General features: G+C 47.7%; 1 protein-coding gene across 2 annotated transcripts in view; it reads right to left on the minus strand.

Annotated features, from left to right (window-relative positions):
* Mars1 (methionyl-tRNA synthetase 1) overlaps positions 1-13080 on the minus strand; it is a 16391-nt gene extending 3311 nt beyond the window's left edge. For both annotated transcript variants that reach the window (XM_041663734.1, XM_041663729.1), the window contains exons 1-14: positions 12886-13080; positions 12083-12173; positions 11848-11926; positions 11636-11770; positions 10802-10877; positions 10240-10412; positions 9980-10086; positions 8191-8307; positions 7880-8083; positions 6617-6818; positions 4521-4595; positions 646-816; positions 343-438; positions 139-256 (exon numbers count right to left, since the gene is read on the minus strand). In XM_041663734.1, the coding sequence (XP_041519668.1) occupies positions 139-256; positions 343-438; positions 646-816; positions 4521-4595; positions 6617-6818; positions 7880-8083; positions 8191-8307; positions 9980-10086; positions 10240-10412; positions 10802-10877; positions 11636-11770; positions 11848-11926; positions 12083-12173; positions 12886-12994 (1753 nt within the window). In that variant the 5' untranslated portion in view covers positions 12995-13080. The remainder of the gene's footprint in view (positions 1-138; positions 257-342; positions 439-645; positions 817-4520; positions 4596-6616; positions 6819-7879; positions 8084-8190; positions 8308-9979; positions 10087-10239; positions 10413-10801; positions 10878-11635; positions 11771-11847; positions 11927-12082; positions 12174-12885) is intronic.
* Positions 13081-20518: the final 7438 nt, after the last annotated feature.

A 20518-nucleotide genomic window follows, 5' to 3' on the forward strand; every position in this document is an offset into this window, starting at 1 on the left:
TCAAGTTCTGTTTTCCCTCTTTTGGGTGAATCCTCATGCTTTAATTACTTCCTATTTCATCTCAAGACCTACCCTGAGACCCCAGTCCCACTCAGGCTCTTCCCTAGCACCCTCCTCGTCCTCTGCCAGGGAACTCACCTGTGGCAATGAGGTTCTTGACTAAGGTGTAGTTGTCCTCAGTGCCTAGGGCTGAGCACGGGAAGACTAAGCCATGGAAGGGAACATTGTCTTTGGCCATGAACTGGTAAAGGTCCACCTAGGAGAATACATTGGAGGAGACTGCCTGCAACTTCCCACCCTCTTCCACACCCTGTCCCCACAGACAGGCTAAGGCCTGCTTACTTGTTCTGGATTTTTCCACCATCTCTCCCACTGGTCTGTGTAGTTGGCTGTGATGGACAGGTAGCCAATAGTGGCATCAAACCAGACATAAAATACCTGGAGGGAAACCAACAAGAATGAACCAAAGTCAACAGCATCAGCCGAGGCTGAGCATCTTAGGTCATGACTAAAGGATGAGGGGTATTTACCTTGTCCAAAAACCTTCCAAAGGCACAGGAACTTTCGAAGTTCCCCATGTGAGGTCAACAGTACCAGCCGAGGCTGAGCATCTTAGGTCATGACTAAAGGATGAGGCGTATTTACCTTGTCCTCGAAACCTTCCAAAGGCACAGGGGTTCCCCATTTGAGGTCTCTGGTTATGCATCGTGGCTTGAGGCCATCTCGAAGCCAAGAACGAATAATAAACCGGGCGTTGGGTGTCCAGTCACTGCCAGGCAAGGTCTTCCCCAGCCAGTCCTCCAGACGCTTTTCAAGCTAAGACAAAAACGGGGCAACAGGACTATCTCAGACATGGGGCGTGAGTGCCGATGTTGTAGAATAGCTGGTAATATAACTAAATGCATGACTTCAGGGACATCTAGGAAATTAACAAATTTATTTGACAAAATGATTCATTTAAGTCTATAGATGTATACATATTGTCTGAGAACACAAAACTACATTGAAATTAAACAGTCCAGTGGTATGTGTTTTCTTCACGCAGTTGCTCAGGAAGCAGAGGGGAGAGAACTGGGCTGAAGGTCAGGAACTAGGGAATGACAGGCACATACTCTACACTGAGATAGATTATTTCAAGATTTTATGATTTTTATTGGTTTTCTTTTTTAAGTTTCTTTTCTATGAATATGGGAACTCTGCTTGAAGGTATGTCCATGTTATCATGTGTACACATGGCTTAGAGAAGCCACGATAGGATCTTAGATCCCCTGGGCCTGAAGTTACAGGTCAGTGAACTACAATGTAGATGCTGGTCCTCTGGAAGAACAGTCAGTGTTCTTTTTTTTCTTCTGAATTTATTTATTTATTATGTATACATTGTTCTGTCTATAGGCCAGAAGAGGGAACCAGGTTGAATTACAGATGGTTGTGAGTCACCATATTGCTGCTGGGAGTTGAACTCAGGACTTCTGGAAGAGCAGCCAGTGCTCTTAACCTCTGAGCCATCTCTCCAACCCCCAGTCAGTGTTCTTTCGAGACAGGGTTTCTCTATAACCTTAGAGCCTGTCCTGGAACTAGCTCTTGTAGACCAGGCTGGCCTTGAACTCACAGAGATCCACCTGCCTCTGACTCTTAAGTGCTGGGATTAAAGGTGTGCTCCACCACCACCCCACGGCCAGTCAGTGTTCTTAAAGGCTAAGATGTCTTTCCAGTACCAAGTCCTTGGATGTTTTGGGACAAAGTCTTATTATTTAGCCTGGTCTTGAACTCAATCTGTCCCCTACACTGGCCACAAACACACAACCCTCCAGCATATACCTACCAAGTGATGGGTTATAGGTGTACACTACCATGCCCAGCATCTTTCTGTATTTCATTGTGTGTGTGTGTGTGTGTGTGTGTGTGTGTGTACAAGCATAGATGCACAAGCTAACATGTGGAGCCAGAGTCAGTCGGTTCTTTTCTTCTAGTATGTGGTATCAGGGACAGGTGGCAGGTGTCTTTACCCAGTGAACCATCTCTCCAAACATTTTGTGTTTTTTCAAGAAAGGATCTCACTAATCTAGTTTCAAATATGTAGGTAAAGTTGGACTTGAAATCCTAATTCTTCTACTTGCTTTCTACTGTTGGGATTACAAATACGTAACCTCCAAAATGACTCAATGTTGTAAAAACATTAATTCCCAAATGGTCAGTTCTGAAATCATATTACATACAAGCAAAACTAAATGGACTCAACGGGTCGTATGTTTATGTAATATATATACATTATATATATTATATATATACATATATATGTGTATGTATGTATCAAAAACAAAGAAGAAGCCACAGACTTGAGAGGGAGAAGTTGAAGGGAGGAAAGGGAAGGGGGAAATGATGTAATCATGTTTTTAATTTTTAAAGAAAGTTGAAACATTAAAGAAAATTAACCCCCGCAGTTTAGATAACTAAATATGGTGTTTGAAGTGTATCTACACAATGAAGTATTACAAGACCATCAAGACAATGAGGTTGGGGGCTGGAGAGATGCTCAGTGATTAACTATACTTACTGCTTTTGCAGAGGACTTGGCTTTGGCCCCCAGGATCCACATGGCAGCTTATAACCATCTAATTCCATTTCAGTTTCTCTAAGGCAGTGGCTCTCAACCTTTCTAATGCTGTGACCTTTAATACAGTTCCTCATGTTGTGGTGACCCCCAACAATAAAATTATTTCGTTGCTACATCATAATTCACAAATGTGATTTTGCTACTGTTATGAATTGTAATGTAAAGACCTGGTATGCAGGATATGAGATGGTTCAGCCACCCTGTAAAAGGACTGGTCGGCCCCCTTAAAGGGGCCGCACCCCACATATTGAGAACCACAAAACATGTGCTGCACAGGCACACACGCAGCCAAACTCCCACACACATAAAATAAAAACTTTTTTTTTTTTTTTTTTTTTTCCGAGACAGGGTTTCTCCGTAGCTTTTGGTTCCTGTCCTGGAACTAGCTCTTGTAGACCAGGCTGGCCTAGAACTCACAGAGATCCACCTGCCTCTGCCTCCCGAGTGCTGGGATTAAAGGCGTGTGCCACCACCGCCCGGCAATAAAAACATTTTTAAAAAAGAAAAATATTAGCTGGGCGGCGGTGGTGCACACCTTTAATACCAGCACTTGGGAGGCAGAGGCAGGTGGATCTCTGTGAGTTCAAGGCCAGCCTGGTCTACAGAGCAACTTCCAGGACAGGCTCCAAAGCTACAGAGAAACTCTGTCTCGAAAAACCAAAACAAAACAAAACAACAAAAAAATTAGAATATGGGGGTTCGAGAGATGGCTCAGTGGTTAAGAGCACTGGCTGCTCTTCCAGAGGTCCTGAGTTCAATTTCCAGCAACCCCAGGGTGACTCATAACAATCTGTAATGAGATCTGGTGCCCTCTCCTGGTGTTCAGCATACATGAAAGCAGAACACTGCATACATAATTAATTAATTAAAAAATTTAGAATATTAGCCAGGTGTAGTGGGGCATGACTTTAGTGTAGTGACACAGTGAGACCCTGTCTTGAAAAAAAAACATAAAAAATAAAGTATTCTGTGAGTTCGAGACCAGCCTGGTCTACAAGAGCTAGTTCCAGGACAGGCTCCAAAACCACAGAGAAACCCTGTCTCGAAAAACCAAAAAAAAAAAAAAAAAAAAGTATTTTTTTTAACTTAGAATATGAAAAGCACAGCTAGACCTGGTTGTATGTCTGTCTGTAACCCAGTACTTGGAAGGTAGAGGGAGGAGGATCCAAGTTCAAGATCATCTGCAGCTAAATAGCAAGAGTCTAAGTCCCTCCTGAGCTGTAATGGCACCCTGCTGGGAAAACAGTCTGTCTCATCACAATAATCTGCTAGCTTAGTACTTTCTGATCTCCTGTTTCGCCTTAGTGACTGGCAGCATGCGGTACCACATTCAGTCGCTGTCATTTTCCCCAATACCAGTTGCTAAACACAGCGACTTGAACTCCACAACCTCTGTTCCCCAGCTGTAGAAAATGTTTTTTTTTTTTAATATTTATTTATTATGTATACAATGTTCTGCCTGCTTGTGTCCCTGCAGGCCAGAAGAGGGCACCAGATCTTACCACAGGTGGTTGTGAGCCACCATGTGGCCGCTGGGAATCGAACTCAGGACCTTTGGAAGAACAATCGGTGCTCTTAACCCCTGAGCCATCTCTCCAGCCCCGAGAAAATGTTAACTAGAAATAAAAATACTCTTCAGAGGACCCAAGTTCAGTTCCCAGCACCACACTGGGTGGTTCACTGCTGAACTAACTCCAGCTTCAGGAGATCTGATGCCCTCTATGGGCATCTACACATACAGCATACATACAAAAGAGGAACAACAAAAGAACTAAACTAAATTAAAAAGCTGGGCATGGTGGCACACACCTAAAATTAGAACAAACAAAACCACCTGAGAGTAGCTGAGGCAGGGAGAGGAGGCTGAAGACTCCTCAAGAGCAGACTGAGGGAAAGACTGACTCACCTTAGGTAAGTCCAGAAACAGGTGCCGAGAGGACCTCACCACAGGGCACGACCGGCAGACTTTGCACTGAGGTTTCTGTAAAGAGAAGTAATCCAGGTGGGGTGAGGGGAACTGTGCAGGCAAGCTGAGGGGCACGGAGGGATGGTGTCTGCACACCGCAGCCACTCTGGTCTCTGCTCTCACTCCCCAGAGCAATGAGTGTTCTCAGCCAAGGGCAGCTGCAGAGCAATGCACTGCACTCAGCTGTGCAAGAGAAAATGAGCAAGACACACAGCTCCTCGCCCAGGTCACAACCAGGAAAGGAAAGGAGGCATACCTGGGGCACAAGCATGGGCCTTTATAAAGCCAAATAGCAAGAAGTACTTAATTCTGCAGTAGAAGATGACCACAGACACTGGGAAATGACGCTAGTGAGTGCGAGCCGTGGCTCTCAGTATGTAGACTGGCTGCATCTGGTCTACGTCCAGAGACTTACCAGCCCCTGCCCCACGAGGGCTTGGACTGAAGGCATACCCAGCTCTTTATTGTTGTTTTTGAGACAGGGTCTCTCAAAGGCTGACCTCAAACTCCAGATCGCCTTGTATCCGTCTTCTGAGGGCTGAAACTGCAGGTGTGTGCCACCCTGCACGACTGATCTAAGGGGGGCTGCTCTGTTTTGATGTATTTATCTTGTGTGTGAGTGTGAGCCCATGGAGATCAGAGGACAGTTTTCCTTCCCACCATATAGGTTCTGGGTTGCCAGGCTCGGCAGAAAATGCTTTTACCTGCTCAACCATCCTGCCAACCCTGATCTGAGGTTCTGAAGATGAGACACAGTAAGGGTCTCACGATCTCTCTTCTGAAGCCCACATCTATTCCAACTGCTTTTTAAGACCTCTATAGGCACCTCAGCTTAGCGAAAGCAAACAGTACTGCTGCATTCAGCTCTGCACCTCATTCTCTTAATCTTGCCTGTGTCACAGATGGCACCACCATCTACCCAAGTCCCCATCTTCCCTTACGTGTTACTAGGGCTCAAAACCAGGCTCTCACTCACGCTGGCCAAGTATCCTACCACTGAGCTACACCTCCAACACAAGCCAAGAACCTCAAGTCACCCTTATCTGACTCCCCAGCACTCGTCCTCTAAGACATACCCCAAAGCTATTATCTCCCCCATTTCTCTGTACTAGTGACCTAATAGAAACTAATCTAACATCATCTTTTTGCATTTGAGCTTCCAGAGCTTTCTCCTCACTCCTCTTTGGTTTGGCCCATCAGTTTTCCACACAGCAGCAACCCACTCAACTAGAGTAATGTCTAAACTTCCTCAGTGTCCCCATGCGAGATAAAAGCCTGTCCTGTCCATTCCTTCATTCCCAGTCTGTAATTGGCCTATTAGAAGGACTCAAAAACATATATTAAATAAGTAAATCAACAAACGAGCAACTCAGACTGGACATCAAAAGTATTTATGAAAAAAAGAATAATCTTCCAGGTGTGGTGATGCATGCCTTTAATCCCAGCACTTGTGAGCCAAAAGCAGGTGCATTCCTGGAGGCCAGCCTGGACTACACAGAGTTCTAAGACAGCCAGAGCTACATAGAGAAACCCTGTCTCAAAAAGAGAAAAAAAAGAATCATCTAAATTAGCACTGATCTAAATTAACCTTAAGCTAAAGCCAACCTGCCTATGTTCTAGCACCACGCAACCACAGATTAACTGCCCATATAGGAATTAGCATAGGACCTTAGGTACTAAATATTAAAACCCAAGCCAGGCATGGTGGCACACACTTTTTTAATGCCAGTACTTGGAAGGCAGAAGCAGGTGGAGCTCAGTGAGTTCCAGACCAGTATAATATATAATGAAAGTCCCATGCCAGCCAGACTACAAAGTGAAACCCTGATTCAAAATAAATAAAAATTGTGAATGGACAGTGTCCTTTAATAGTTGGTGTGCCCATCAGAGCCCAGAGCTGCAATGGCACAGTGAGATGGAGCCTGCCCATCAGAGCCCACAGCCCCCACAGAAGAACAAAACCGAGTATCCTTTCCCTGTTTGCTCAAGAGATTAACAGGTGTTTCCTCTGGGCTCCCTTGAGATCTTCCTCTTACCTTGAGTTCAATGGCATTGATGAGCTTGCCACACTTGTCGCACTGGTCACCTCGGGCCTCTTCATAGCCACAGAAGGGACACACACCCTCCACAAAGCGGTCAGCCAGGAACCGTGCACACTGCTCACAGCGCAGCTGCTCCACAGTGTCTTGCAGCACAAACCCCCGGGTCAGCAGCCTCTGGAAGATGTCCTGGGTGATTCTAGCCAGGACAGTAAGGGATGAGAAAGAGCCAGGAGTGTGGACTGCCACCCTCCAACCCGCCTTCCTTTGCTGCTCTAACCAGAGACCCAAACTCATCAGGCAGAAGGCCTCCCAGGACGAAGGCCACCTATTCCTAATGAGAGCCTACTGGACGAGCCCAGAGGCTCTCATGATTCTCCAACTGCCCGTAGTTTTGGTTTCATTCGGTTTTGAGGCAGGTCTCACACAGCCAACACTGACCACCATACTAAACCTGATCCTCTGCCTCCTCCTCTCAATGCTGTGATTACAAGCGGTAACCACCCCCAGTTTAGTCTTCCTTCTCAGCACCATCAACTATCCATCTGTCCGCAGCTTCCGTGAGGACTTTACCAGGCAGAGGAAGAATGGATTTAAGTGCTATAAATATACTTAGGCAAGGACTGGGTTTTTGGGTTGTGTCCCCCCCACCCCGAGACAGAATTTTTCTGTCAGTTTGGAGCCTGTCCTGGAACTAGCTCTGTAGACCAGGCTGGCCTCAAACTCACAGACATCTGCCTGCCTCTGCCTCCTGAGTGCTGGGACTAAAGGTGTGCACCATCACCGCCTGGGGAGACAGGGATCATTTTAAAGACCCAAAATTGGACTTGGTAGCAAACACCTATAATCCCAACCTTTGCAAATCTAAGGCAAGAGGACAGCCACAATTTGCGACCTGCTTGGGCTACACAGTGAGACCCTGTCTTAAAAAGACTTCTAGGCAGCCAAGGGAAGGAAAGCACTAGATGGACAGCAAGGAAGTCCTTTCTCTTCCCTTCCTGGGTGTTCTTTTAGGCCCCAGTCTGGGTTCTGTAAACATGGGACCTTCTTGAGGCCTGAAAACCACCCAGGGTACAGTCCCGGGCAACGCTGGAAACCCAAGCTCAGGAGGGTTGACCACAACCAGCTCAGTCCTTCACGTTTGTCCTTGGGGTTGCTCTGAGTGGTCCCTAGTCTGCCACCCTGGGCCTGTCTCCGAGGTCTTCTCACTACCCCTAGTCTCAGCTCTCAGGCTGCTCTGCCTCACGATCAGGAACCTACTTGGTCTGCTGTGGAGTGGTGGTGCGACCAAAAGTATCGAATGAGATATTAAACCAGCGGTAGATGTTGGCGTGGAGGGCGTGGTACTTGTCACAGATTTGCTGTGGGGTTAGCCCCTCTTCCATAGCCTTGGTCTCCGTTGCCGTACCATACTCATCTGTACCACACAGATAGAGGGTGTTCCACTGGCGGAGACGAGAGTACCTAGAAGGAGACACGGTGGTTATGGGCGTTCCTCCAGTGCCCTCCATCCTATTCCCTTAGGACCCACCCCTCCCTCTAGAGAACTCTCCTCCAGCAACTGGCTCCACCTTGCAAAGACATCAGCACTGAGCACACAGCCAATGATGTTTCCAAGATGGGGGACATTGTTGACGTAAGGGAGGGCGCTTGTGATGAGCACATTCCTTTCTCCAGCCACAGGCAACCTGATGAAAAAGAAGAGACTAGTCCGCAGCGGAGATGCAGTATCACAAAAGCGCAGTGCGCAGAACACTGACAGACTAAACCTAGTGCCTCAGGTCAGTCCTTCCTACAGGGATCCACAGAACTATCATCCTAGAGCTGCTCATAAGGCCCTGCTCAGCCAGCAAGCTTCCTGCCCTGCTTGGGTACTGCACATGCCCATTCCAACAGCTCCTTCCATTCTCATGACCTTAGCTTATTCTCGGGCGCAAACTTCCCTGGGATGTGTCTGCCTGTCATTCTCTGTTCCCAAGAAGCTAACCAGTACTGGAAGGTCTAACCTTGGACCTTTCTGTTTGATTAGTGGATGTTTTCTTAACTATAGAGTCACATAGAGCAAAGGCTGGCCTAACCTCCTGGTTCCCTTGCCTGCTAGGACTAACCTGCATAAGATATACCACATGAGGCTCCCAGCCCTCGTCTTACCTTTTAGGACAAGGTCTAACTAAGTTGCCCAAGCTGTCTCCTCCTACCTCCGTCTCCCAAGTAGCTGGGATTACAGTTTAGGCCAATGCTAACTGACTTCTCTTCTGTTTAGGCATTTAAACACGTTAGCCAGTACAAACATGTAAAAATGTTTATATCTTGGCAGACATGGTGGCACACATCTTTAACACTAGCACTTGGAGGCGGACACAGAGCTCTGTGAGTTCCAGACCAGTGTGGTCCACACTGTGAGTCCCAGGCCAGTCTCAAAGGGGGATGAGGAGTAGAGAGATAGGTGAGGGGTTAAGAGTGTTCCCAGCACCGACACTGTGGCTCAGAACCATCTCTAACTGCAGTTCCAAGATATCAGATGCCCTCTTCTGACCTCCATAGGAACCATGCATGTGGCATACATACAGTCAAAACAGTCAGACACAGAAAACAGATACGTTTGAAAGAAAAAAAAGACACAAAAAAGCAAAAACCACTATTTTTGAGTAGGGCAGGAACATCACGGCACACATCTGGAGGTCAGAGAACAACTGTGTAAAATCCATTCCTCCTTCCACCTTTCTGTGAGTTCTGGGAGGTCAGAGAACAACTGTGTAAAATCCATTTCTCCTTCCACCTTTCTGTGAGTTCTGGGAGGTCAGAGAACAACTGTGTAAAATCCATTTCTCCTTCCACCTTTCTGTGAGTTCTGGGAGGTCAGAGAACAACTGTGTAAAATCCATTTCTCCTTCCACCTTTCTGTGAGTTCTGGAGTTGAACTCCGGTCATCAAGGTTGTGCGAAAAGTGCTTCACCCACCAAGCCATCCCGCTGCTCCCTCATCTAGGAACACTTTTTGTTTGTTTGTTTAATCATGGCAGGGTCTCTGGAGTTTTGAAGCTTGTCCTAGAACTTGCTCTGTAGACCAAACAGGCCTCAAACTTACAAGAGATCCGCCTGCCTCTGCTTCCTGAGCACGGGGATTAAAGGCGTGCACCACCACCACCCGGCAGTAGCACTTTCTAAGAGAGACCTAGCTTGATTCACTTCCATTGTTCCAGCACTTGGGATAAAATAAAGAGTTCAGTGTCATATTCTACACAATAAAGTTTGCGGTCAGACTACTGGGATCGACATTCCATGAGCAAAGAGGGGGCTGCTGTCACCCCACAACGATTTCCAGCTATGACCCCAAGCCCCATTTTCGATGTCTACTCACACTGGGTGCTGCTGGGGCTGAAGTGGGGGCAAGCTTCCCAGACCCTTTTCCCAAGCGGTCACAGCCATGGCAATGTCTTCCTCAGACAGGGTAGCCAGCTCCTCCTCCTATGAGTGAACAGAGCCATGAGGGGCCACCAAGGTAGGAAACCTCACTTCTTTGCTCTCTAACTACTAAAGGTGGCCACAATCAATGTCTGCCTCCTAGCCACCTCCTACCCCAGGCCCTAAGGCTCTGGGAGCCCCTGCCCTGTTTCAAACCTCAGGCTCATTGCTGACAGCCCTCCCCTCAGGAGGGCGGGGCTGGGGCTGTTTCTGGAGGTAGGGTCTCAGAGCCAGGACGCCCTGCTGCTTCAGCACAGTCTCTGCAGCTCGCTGACATGGCTCCTGGGTGCTCAGGGTCTGGAACCAGCTTTGGAGGGCACCCAATTCCTCTGTAGGTATAGCAAAAAAGGGAGAACAGGATCAAGATTGGGCAGGCAGGAGTAGAGCTCCTCTCCTTTGGAAGTTTCTCTAGGCGCCTTCCCCAGCGCCCTTGGCCACATTCTAAACTGTACCTTAAAGTGAATACTCAGTACCTGACTGTTCTAGAGCCCTGCACCAAGCGCCTGGGGTTGGGATGATGTGACTTGTACAATTCTCACCAGGGCCGGGTGGTGGTGGCGCATGCTTTTAATCCCAGTACTCAGGAGGCAGAGGCTGGTGGATCTCTGTGAGTTCGAGGGCAGCCTGGTCTACAAGAGATTTCTAGGACAGGCTCCAAAGCTACAGAGAAACCCAGTCTGAAAACAAACAAACAAACAAACAAAAAACCAATTCTCACCAGGGAGGTATGCTGGGTCCTGCAGTAATGGATACAGCGCTCCCCACAAAACAATGTCAGCCACAGATTCTGTGTCCTAGTTGGAGAAAGAGGAAAAAGAGAAAGTACACAGTTGAAGCACTCATGTATTTCCACTGGTAATCGCGAAAATGTGTGGTTTTATTTTTTGAAACATGGACATGTAGACTAGGCTGACCTTGCACTTACTTGCAGAGATCTGCCTGCCTTTGCCTCAAAGTGCTGGAATTAAGGGCACGAGCCACCACATCCAGCTTTATATCAAGTGCTGGAATTAAAGAAATGTACCTTTATAACTGGTTTATTTAATTACATAAGGTCTCACATAGTTCTAGCAGGTCTTGAACCTATGTAGCCAAGGATGACTCTGAACTTCTGACCCTCCTGCTTCTACCCCCCAGGGCTAGGAGTACAGGTCTGTGCCACCACATCCAGTGTTTACCATCCACGGCCGAGTACTAGGTGAGATGAAACTGCCCTCACAGTAACTCTACATAAGGAAACGGAATTACTTCCATTTTACAAGTGAAGTAAAAAAGTCAAGTTGAGCAAGTCTTTAATCCCAGCGCTTGGGAGGCAAGACAGGCAGAGTCTCTGAGTTCCAGGTCAGCCTGATCTACAGATCAAATTCCATCTGGGACAGCCAGGGATACACAAAGAAACCTTGTTTGGAAAAAACGGTAAGGATTAATTAAAGAGTTAAGTGATGTGTCATGGTTATAATGCTAATAATTGGTCATGGGGGTCTGAATACCGTCTTCCCTTTAAGTCCTACACCGTCAGGCTTCCACAAACCACATATCAAGACCAACTCACCCCAGCCAGGAAAGGACAGGGCTGGCGACTCAAGCTGTGATCAATATGAGTCAGGGCTCTCCGAAGCGGGCCAAGCACCTCTTCCCCTTTCTTGCCTTGAACCACTAAACAGTGCAGGGCAGCAGACAAAACTGGCTACAACACAGGGAACATGGGTCAGGATGTTCGTACAAAAGAAAGGCAGCCTGCCCTCCCTGGTGCATGAATCCTACCTGCAGCTCCGTGGCTTCCCACTCCAGCCACTGGTTGGTAAGGTCATCTTGTTCCCAGCCAGATAACAGAAAAAAGTATCTGCCCACGGAGAGAACACAAGTTAAAACTGAAGGGTTCCTTTTGTGTAGTTCATGTATGAACCCTCTGAGAAAGTATTTCCAAATAAGGGCACAAAAAGGTCAGTGAAGTCGGCTATGATCCAGCCACCTCCCCACACCAAGAACCAATACTGACCGACAGATTGCACTGGTGGAGAAGAGGTAGTTGCCACTATCCAGCTGCAAGACAGGGACCTTAGGCCGGGTCAGGAACGGCACCACACACTCTTGAGACAGAGGAAAATGAATGAACAGGGGTAAGAAAAGAAATTATCTGACAATTTTACACTGGACGGGGCGGGAGGGAGACGCAGTTTCCATAGCAACATTAAAAGGGGGGTGGGTCTGGAGTTTGGAGAGGCCAGCAAGTGTTCAGTGGAGACTGCCAGCTGGAAACAACAGGTGGAGCCAACACAGAGGAGGCAGTGGATACGAGCAGTGAGCGCTTCAGCCAGAGCCTGCACTGACCTGCGATCACAGTGCCAGAGCAGCACTGAGAACTGAGACGATGCGACAAGAGAACGCGTAAAAAGTCGCCCCAAAACTGGCTGGGAATAAGAAGAGGTAAAATTCAAAGGGCCGGATGTGCATGTGTCTGCACTGATGTCCTAGAAGAGGAGGGTGGGGTTCCCGAAAAAAAACGAGAGGACAAAGGGGTGGTTGGAGGTTATCATGCGTGAACGCGCTGGAGGGAGTTGCATGACAGGTGGGAAGGAAGGTTTAAGAAGGCAGCGGAGTGAGGCAGGATCAACTAGGCTAAAACCAAGGGAAGAGTCTAGTGAGGACAATTAAGTAACTTTGAAAGAGAGATCAAGGAAAGGAAGGGGAATGGAGTGACCAAAAGTACTGCAGAGTGATTGGGGGACTGGCACTGGGGTTTGGCAGACAACTGAGATGCACGCTCCCCACACCCTCCGCCCACAGTAGCAACTCGAGTACCTTCGGGGCCTACGGGGCTGATGAGCAGCTCCGCTCGGCCCCGGGCCCTCGCGGCCGCAGCCAGCACCGGCAGGCTCCCCGGGGAGCCCTCGCTCACGAACAGCCTCATCTCGCCCGGAGCCCACGCTGATGCAACCGGAACCGGCCTCCCGCTCCTGGGTTAAGCGGCCGCTGCTAGGTATCACGGGAAATGGAGTTCTAGGTCGGCCCGACGCTCGCAGCCGACTCCGGGAAAGCCGACTCTTTATCCCATCATGCACCGTTACAAAACAGGAAATGGTTAACAACGAGACCCGGAAGTCAACCGTGGGGGCTAGCGCGGCACTTCGGGTCAGCCGCTCGGAGATACTCGGTTAAAGCCGGCTGCCCTAAAAGTGAGCCGAGGGCCGTGACCCGAGTGGTTTCTTTTTCTAATCTTGGTGATCGATAAGGTGGCGGTCATGATTGCTGCTGCTCGCACTCGCCGATTCAACTTATTAAGAATTTTCTTTTTTAATTCGTGTATGGACAGGGAGGTGGGAGCGTGGTAGAGCGTGCCCGCCGGTATCGGAGGACTCCTTCGGAAGTCCCGTTGTCGGCCGCGTGAGCCCCAGGGATTGAACTGTGGTCGTCAGGCTTGGTGGCAATGCTTTTAGCCCCAGAGCCTCCTTGATGCCGCTAATCAGTGTTTGTTTGTTTGGTGGTTTTTCCACACTGGGTGTCTCTGTTTAAGAGTTCTGGTTGTCCTCGAACTCGGAGCTCTGCCAGCCTCTGCCTCCCGGATACTGGGATTAAAGGCATGAGCCAACATCACCTAGCATCAGTGTTTTTTAATTAATTTATTATGTGTACAATATTCTGTCTGTATGACTGAAGGCCAGAAGAGGGCGCCAGACCCCTTTACAGATGGTTGTGAGCCACCATGTGGTTGCTGGGAATTGAAATCAGGACCTTTGGAAGAGCAGGCAATGCTCTTAACCGCTGAGCCATCTCTCCAGCCCCCAGCATCAGTGTTTTAAGACCTCCGAGGTACACACACCTGTATACCCTGCCCTTGGAACGTAGAGACGGGGAGGTTGAGAAGTTTAAAGTCATTCTTGACTACATACCGAGTCCCAGGCCAGCCTGGGCTCCTAAATAATCTATCTTTAAAAATCACATTTTTGAAAATCAGTTTTGGGGGTCTGGAGAGATGGTTCAGCGGTTTAAAGCACTGGCTGCTCTTCCAGAGGACCCAGGTTTTCAATTCCCAGTACCAGTACTCAAATGGCAGCTCACAACTGTCTATAACTCCTGTTTCAGGGGATACCTTCACACTTACATACATGCAGACAAAACATGAAAACACATGAAATACAAATAATTTTTAAAGAAATCAGTTTTGTAGTCAGGGAATTATGAGCTAACTTTACTGTCAAATTGGAAATTAACTGGAGGAGAGGGACAATGGAGGGAGGCTGCGGCCTAGGTGTATAAATAGGATAAATAAAAAAGCCCAGCGTTGGTGGCACCTCCTTTAATCCCAGCACTGAGGAAGCAGAGACAGGTGGATCGCTGAGTTCGAGGCCAGCCTGGTCTACAGAGTGAGTTCCAGGAGAAACCCTGTCTGGGGAAAAAAAAATAATGCATTAATGTAAAAAATTGGAAATTACTGTAGATACGTAGATACCCACCAATTACAAAGGATGTGACTAGTGAGAATGTATTATTTAGGAGCCGGGAATGTAGACTAGTGTGTACAAGCCCTTGGGTTCACTCTATAGTGCCAGGCTGGCACACCCATCATTGGGAAGGTGGAGACAAAAGATCAGAAATTCAATTCACCTGCCTCTATTGCAAGCTAGCATAAGCTACAAGAGCCCTATGTAGGCCTGGAAAGATGGCTCAGCAGTGAAAAACACAGGCCATTCTTCCAGGGGACTCAGCTTTGATTCCCAGCGTTTGTGTGCAGTGAGGTTACAATGTCTGCAACTTCAGTCCCTGGGGATCAGACTCCCTCTTCTGGCCTCTTTGAACACTGCCTGCATGTAACGCACAGGTGTACCTACAGACAAAACACCCAGACAGATAAAATTAAAACATTGGGGAAAAAAGAGTGGGGTGGGGGTCTGGATGTGAGGGGGCACTCCCTTAATTCCAGTACTCAGAAGGCAAAGGCAGTTGGATTTCTTTGAGTCCAAAGCTAATCTGGTGTTGTTTTTTTTTTTAAAAAGATTTATTTATTTATGTATACAACATTTTGCCTCCATGTATGCCTGCTGGCCAGAAGAGGGCGCCAGATCTCATTACAGATGGCTGTGAGCCACCATGTGGTTGCTGGGAATTGAACTCAGGACCTCTGGAAAATCAGTCAGTGCTCTTAACCTCTGAGCCATCTCTCCAGCCCTGGTTTGTTTTTAGTTAATTAAAAAAAAAAATAAGGGACTGGAGAGCTTGAGGTTAAGGAGCACTCGCTGCTCATGCAGAAGGCTAAGCTCTGGTTCCAAGCGCACAGCATGCAGCTCACAGCCTCTGTGACACTAGTTCCAAAGGACAGCCTCTTCTGGCTTCCATGGGCACTGCACAGAAATGTTACACTTGGGGCTGGAGAGATGGCTCGGTGGTTAAGAGCACTGGCTGCTTTTCCAGCGGACCTTATTTTAATTCCCAGTAACCACATGGTGACTCACAACCATCCATAATGAGGTCTGGTTTTTTCTTCTGTCCTGCAGGCATGCATGTAGGCAGAATACTGTATACATAAATATAAACCAGCCAGGCTGCGGCGGTGCATGCCTTTAATCCCAGCACTTGTGGGGCAGAGGCAGGCAGATCTGTGTGAGTATGAGACCAGCCTGTTCTACAAAGCAAGTTCTACAAAGTGAGTTCCAAGACAGCCAGGATTGTTACACAGAGAAACCCTGTTTAACATAAATAAATAAATCTTAAAAATAAATAAAGCAGGATTACATAAAGGCTACCAAAAGGTGGAGGAAGCAATTAGCTGGCAGGAAGTGAAGATTATAAGAAATCAGGAGTACGAGGAGGTCAGGAGGATGGCTAGAGAGATGCACAGAAGTAGAAGGGAGGGACATTGAGTTGGGAGACTCTTGTCTGAGACAGGCAAGGGGAGGTTTCTGGGACGTTGGCTAAGGAGGAAGGTCATCTGGTGCTTTCTCTGCTAATTAAAAAAAGTTACACTCACTTGTAAGCAAAACTCTGAAAATATTAACACTAACGTTTATGTACGATCATGGTAAGAGAACTAGATGGTCATAGCGAAGGGAGCTGAGGGCCTATGTAAGGAAAAGGTCGAATCGAGGGAAAGTGAGAGGTTTCACCACAAAGTCAAATGAAAGGAACACATGTAAGCTAAGAGGCATCCTAAGGTGGGCAGTGATGGCACAGGCCTTTAATCCTAGCACTCAGGAGGCAGAGGCAGGTGGATCTCTGTGAGTTCAAGGTCAGCCTGGTCAACAGAGTGAATTACAGGACAGCCAGGACTATACTAAAAAGCCAAAAATAAGGGATATCTTGTTTATCTTTTTAAAAACTTAGTACGTGTGCTTAAGGTGGGGCTCACATCGCGGTGGTCAGAAGACAACTTTGTGGAGCTGGTTCTCATCTTCCATCATTTACTTATGTATTTATGTTTGTTTGTTTGAGACAGGGTCTCCATATTATGTAGCTTGGGCTGGCCTGGAACTCATAGAAATCCACCTGCCTCTGCCTTCCAAGAGCTGGGATCAAAGGTGTGCACCACCACACTCATCTTCCAACTTTATGTGGGTCTTCAGACTTCCCCTACAAGCACCTTTACCCAATAAGGCATCTTGCTGGCTCCTTATTCATCATTGTATCCCCTTAAAAATAATATAGGGTGGCCAGGTGACCACACAGCTTTAATCCCACCTTTAAACTCAGGAGGTAGAGACAGGCAGATATCTGTGAGTTCGAGGCCAGCCTGGTCTATGGAATGAGTTCTAGGACAGGCCACAGAGAAACCCTGTCTTGAAAAACCAAATAACAAATAGATAAATAAGTAAATAGACATATGGGGTAGACATGTCTCTCACACCTATAATCCCAGTATTCAGGAGGCCCGGACAGAAGTTTGAGACCAGTTTAGGATTCATATAAGATGCATAAGGAGCCCAAAGGCTGGCTAATCTGAGATACACAGTGAAACCCTCTCAACAGACTCCATCCAACCAAAATAATAATAAAAGGTGCTTGCCACCAAGTCTAATGGCCTGAATTCAATCCCCAGGTCCCACAGAGTGGAAACAGAACACCTAAAACACTTCCCTCTAGACACACACACACTCACATGCATACACGCTGAATAAGCAAAGGTACAAAAAGTAAAATAGCTGGGGAGACGGCTCAATGGCCGAGAGTGTGTCCTGCAGAGTCTCCTTGCAGAGAACCAGGGCCCCTAGCATTCACACTGAGCAACCCACAGCTGCCTATAATTCTAGTCCCGTGGACTCTGACGCCCTCTTCTGGACTGCACAGGCACCTACACTCACATGCACACATCCTCACACACACACAAACACTTAATTTTTCAAGATTTCAGACTCTTTGATGCTAGAGGGTAGGTGATAGGAGGAGAACGCCAGGCCTGGATGGGCAGGCCTGTAGTCCCAGCACACAGAAGGGTCAGTCTTAGGCCAAATAGAGAGTACTAGGCCATTCAGGAATGTAAAGCAAAATCATGTTTCAAAAAAAAAATAAATAAATGAAAACTCTATGGTGGTGGGCTGGAGCCATGGCTCGGTGGTTACAAGCCCTTGTGCTAACAGAAGGTTGGAGTTTGGTTTCCAGCACTCATACACTCATAGATATAAATCTCGAAAAGTAAAAAAGCCAGGCATTCCGACATATGCCTACAATTCCAAACTTGGGGGGCAAGAGGATCAAGAATTCAGGGTCATCTTCACCTAGTCAGTTCAAGGCCAGCCAGGCGTACATGAGACCCTGCCCCCAAATAGTTTTTTCTCCTTAAAATAGTGATGTGTATAGGTGTTTTGCTTGCATGCGTGTCTGTGCACCACATGAACAGAAGAGGGTTAGATTCCCTAGAATGAGTTACAAACGGTCATGCATGATGCACCGCCTTGCACAAACTGAACAGCTGAACCATCTCTTCTGCCCTAAAGACAGGGTTTCTCAGTATAACAACTCTGGCTGCCATGGAACTCACTCTGTAGACCAGGCTAGCCACGAACTCACAGAGGTCCGCTTGAGTTGTACAACAGCATGAGCCACATAGCCAGACCTTTTCGAAAACCCAAGAACTTGTGTCATGGCTTTAATCCCAACACATGGGAGGCAGAGGCAGGCGAATCTCTTTGAGTTCAAGAGTAGCCTGGTCTACAGAGTGAGTTCCAGGACAGCCAGAGCCAAAGACAGAAACCCTGTCTCAAAAAACCAAAAAATAAATAGAAGAAATACAAAGACTAGAATGTAGCTCAGTAGTCAAATATCTTGTCTGCTGTACAGAAGGCCCTGGGTTCAATCGCCAGCAAAACAGGGGAGGAGATTTGGGAAAATACCAACTTCAGTACTTGGTAATCAGTTGAATCGATGTGAGCAGCGAGGAAACAGACAAGAAGCTGCAGGGCTTCTGGCATGCACATGCTTCTCCTGCAGATGCTTCTAACTTCCTCTACCAAGGCGATCCTTATCACAGAGGGCTTTAATTGCATGAGAGGGCAATGGCCCAGATTTATCACCACAATCAGCATGGTCCCGCCTAGCCTAAGTGTTAGCAAGGATTCAATAGATATTCTTTTTGGATTTAAGTCTGGCAGTTGAATGCTGGAGAAAAAGATTTGTAGGGAAGGTTGATATGGACACTTCGGCAGGTACTGAATTTGTTGTAGAAGACTTGCAGAGTGTTCCCGTGGATGGTGGATAAGGCCAGACTCCAGAGGAAGATCTGGACTGGAGATACAGTGCTTAGCAGGATACAGAGGCCATTTGAGAGAGTCCGATCACTGAGGGAGCGACTCAAAGCGCAAAAGACACAGCTCAGATGGGTTTTTGTGGTTTAAGGAGCAGGCGGAGGAAGACTCTCCCGCAATGAAGTAACTGCCAGAAGAGGAACAGGGAAGGACACCAGCAGGGGAAGGAGCAGTTGGGTCGCATGCCACAGAATGTCACAGCTGAAGGATTAGGAAGTGCTTGCAAGGACTGGGGTGTACTTGGGAAAGTGGAGACGTCAGGGATAGGAAATGAAGATTGCTTTGTGTGGTTGCCTTCGAGAAGTTCGAGGGACGGTTGGGGAGACAGGTTTGCCTTGTTCTGCTCTGCTTTTTGAGCCGAGCTTTGACTAAATAGCTCAGACTGGCCTTCAGCTCCGCATTCCTCTCTCAGCCTCTCAAATGCTGCTGGATACAGGATGAATCCCTGTTAAGTTGTGAGCATAGACCCCAGCCCCTCGCATCCATCCCAGCCCCCAGGCCTGGGTGTTGCTTTGGTCTGGACTCCAAACCCCAGCATGCCAGTTCCTGACCCCTCCCCAGGGGAGAGTCAGGACCACTCACACAGGGTATTTGAGCTCCCAAAGGAGAAACACCTGGTCTCTTTTCCTTCCTCCTGGTGGTCCAGTTCACGGCCTCCCAGTTTCCCCTCGGGGCCACCCTAGAGCGCAGGAATCCCATTAAACCTGGATATTTTTTAATTTGGCTTGTTGTGATTTGGGGTGATTGGGATTTTTGCGTTGACAGAGGGCTCGCATTAGGAAAAATTCCTAACAATCCCCAGCCCTGGTAGGTCACTGATAACCTGAAAACCTTGAGGAAGGAAATGTTTATAAAGAGAAAACTTGGAAAAGTTTCAAGGAGGATAAAAGTCAGAAGTTAAGAACACTGCTGCTCTTCCAGAGGACCCGGGTTTGGTTCCCAGCACCCGTGTGGCAGCTCACAACCGTCTGTAACTCTAGTTCCAGAGAATCTGACATTCTCTTCTGGCATCCATAGGGTTTCTCTGTGTAGCTCTGGCTGTCCTAGAATTCACTCTAGTTCAGGCTGGCCTCAAACTCACAAGAGATCCACCTGCCTCTGCCTCCCATGTGCTGGAGTCAAAGACATGCACCACCACTGCCTGGAAAAAAGCAAACAGAACAAAACAAAACAAAAACCTTAAAAATAAGTCAATGAGGCCAGGTATGGTGCTCTATCAGGTGGCACACACCTTTAATGCTAGCATTTGAAAGACAGAGGCAGATGGACCTCTGTGAGTTCAAGGCTAGCCTGGTCTACAGAGTGAGTTCTAGGACAGCCAGGGATGCACAGAGAAACCCTGTCTCCAGAGGAAGAAAAAACAAAGAACATGGCTATCCTTCCAGAGGACCTGAGTTCAATTCCCAGCATGCACATGACAGTTCGCAGCCACCTAAAACCCCAGATCCAGGGTATCCAACACCCTCTTCTGGCTCCTCAAGCACCAGACATTTGGATGGTGCACAGACAGACATGCAAACAAAACACTCAGATAACACAAAAATGCAATTAACAGAACCCCACAATAAACCTGGGAACCCGCCCAAAAGGCCGATGCAGAGGCTCATACCCCCAAAATGTGTCCTAGGTGATGTGAACCCCTCTTTCTCTTAGCCCCTTTCTCTTTCCCTCTCATTCGTTCTTACAGTTTTTCTGTCTGTCTG

This window comes from Microtus oregoni, unplaced genomic scaffold, assembly GCF_018167655.1.
Source record: "Microtus oregoni isolate MIOR12 unplaced genomic scaffold, Mior012 000001F_ref0000356, whole genome shotgun sequence".
Classification (NCBI taxonomy): Eukaryota; Metazoa; Chordata; class Mammalia; order Rodentia; family Cricetidae; genus Microtus; species Microtus oregoni.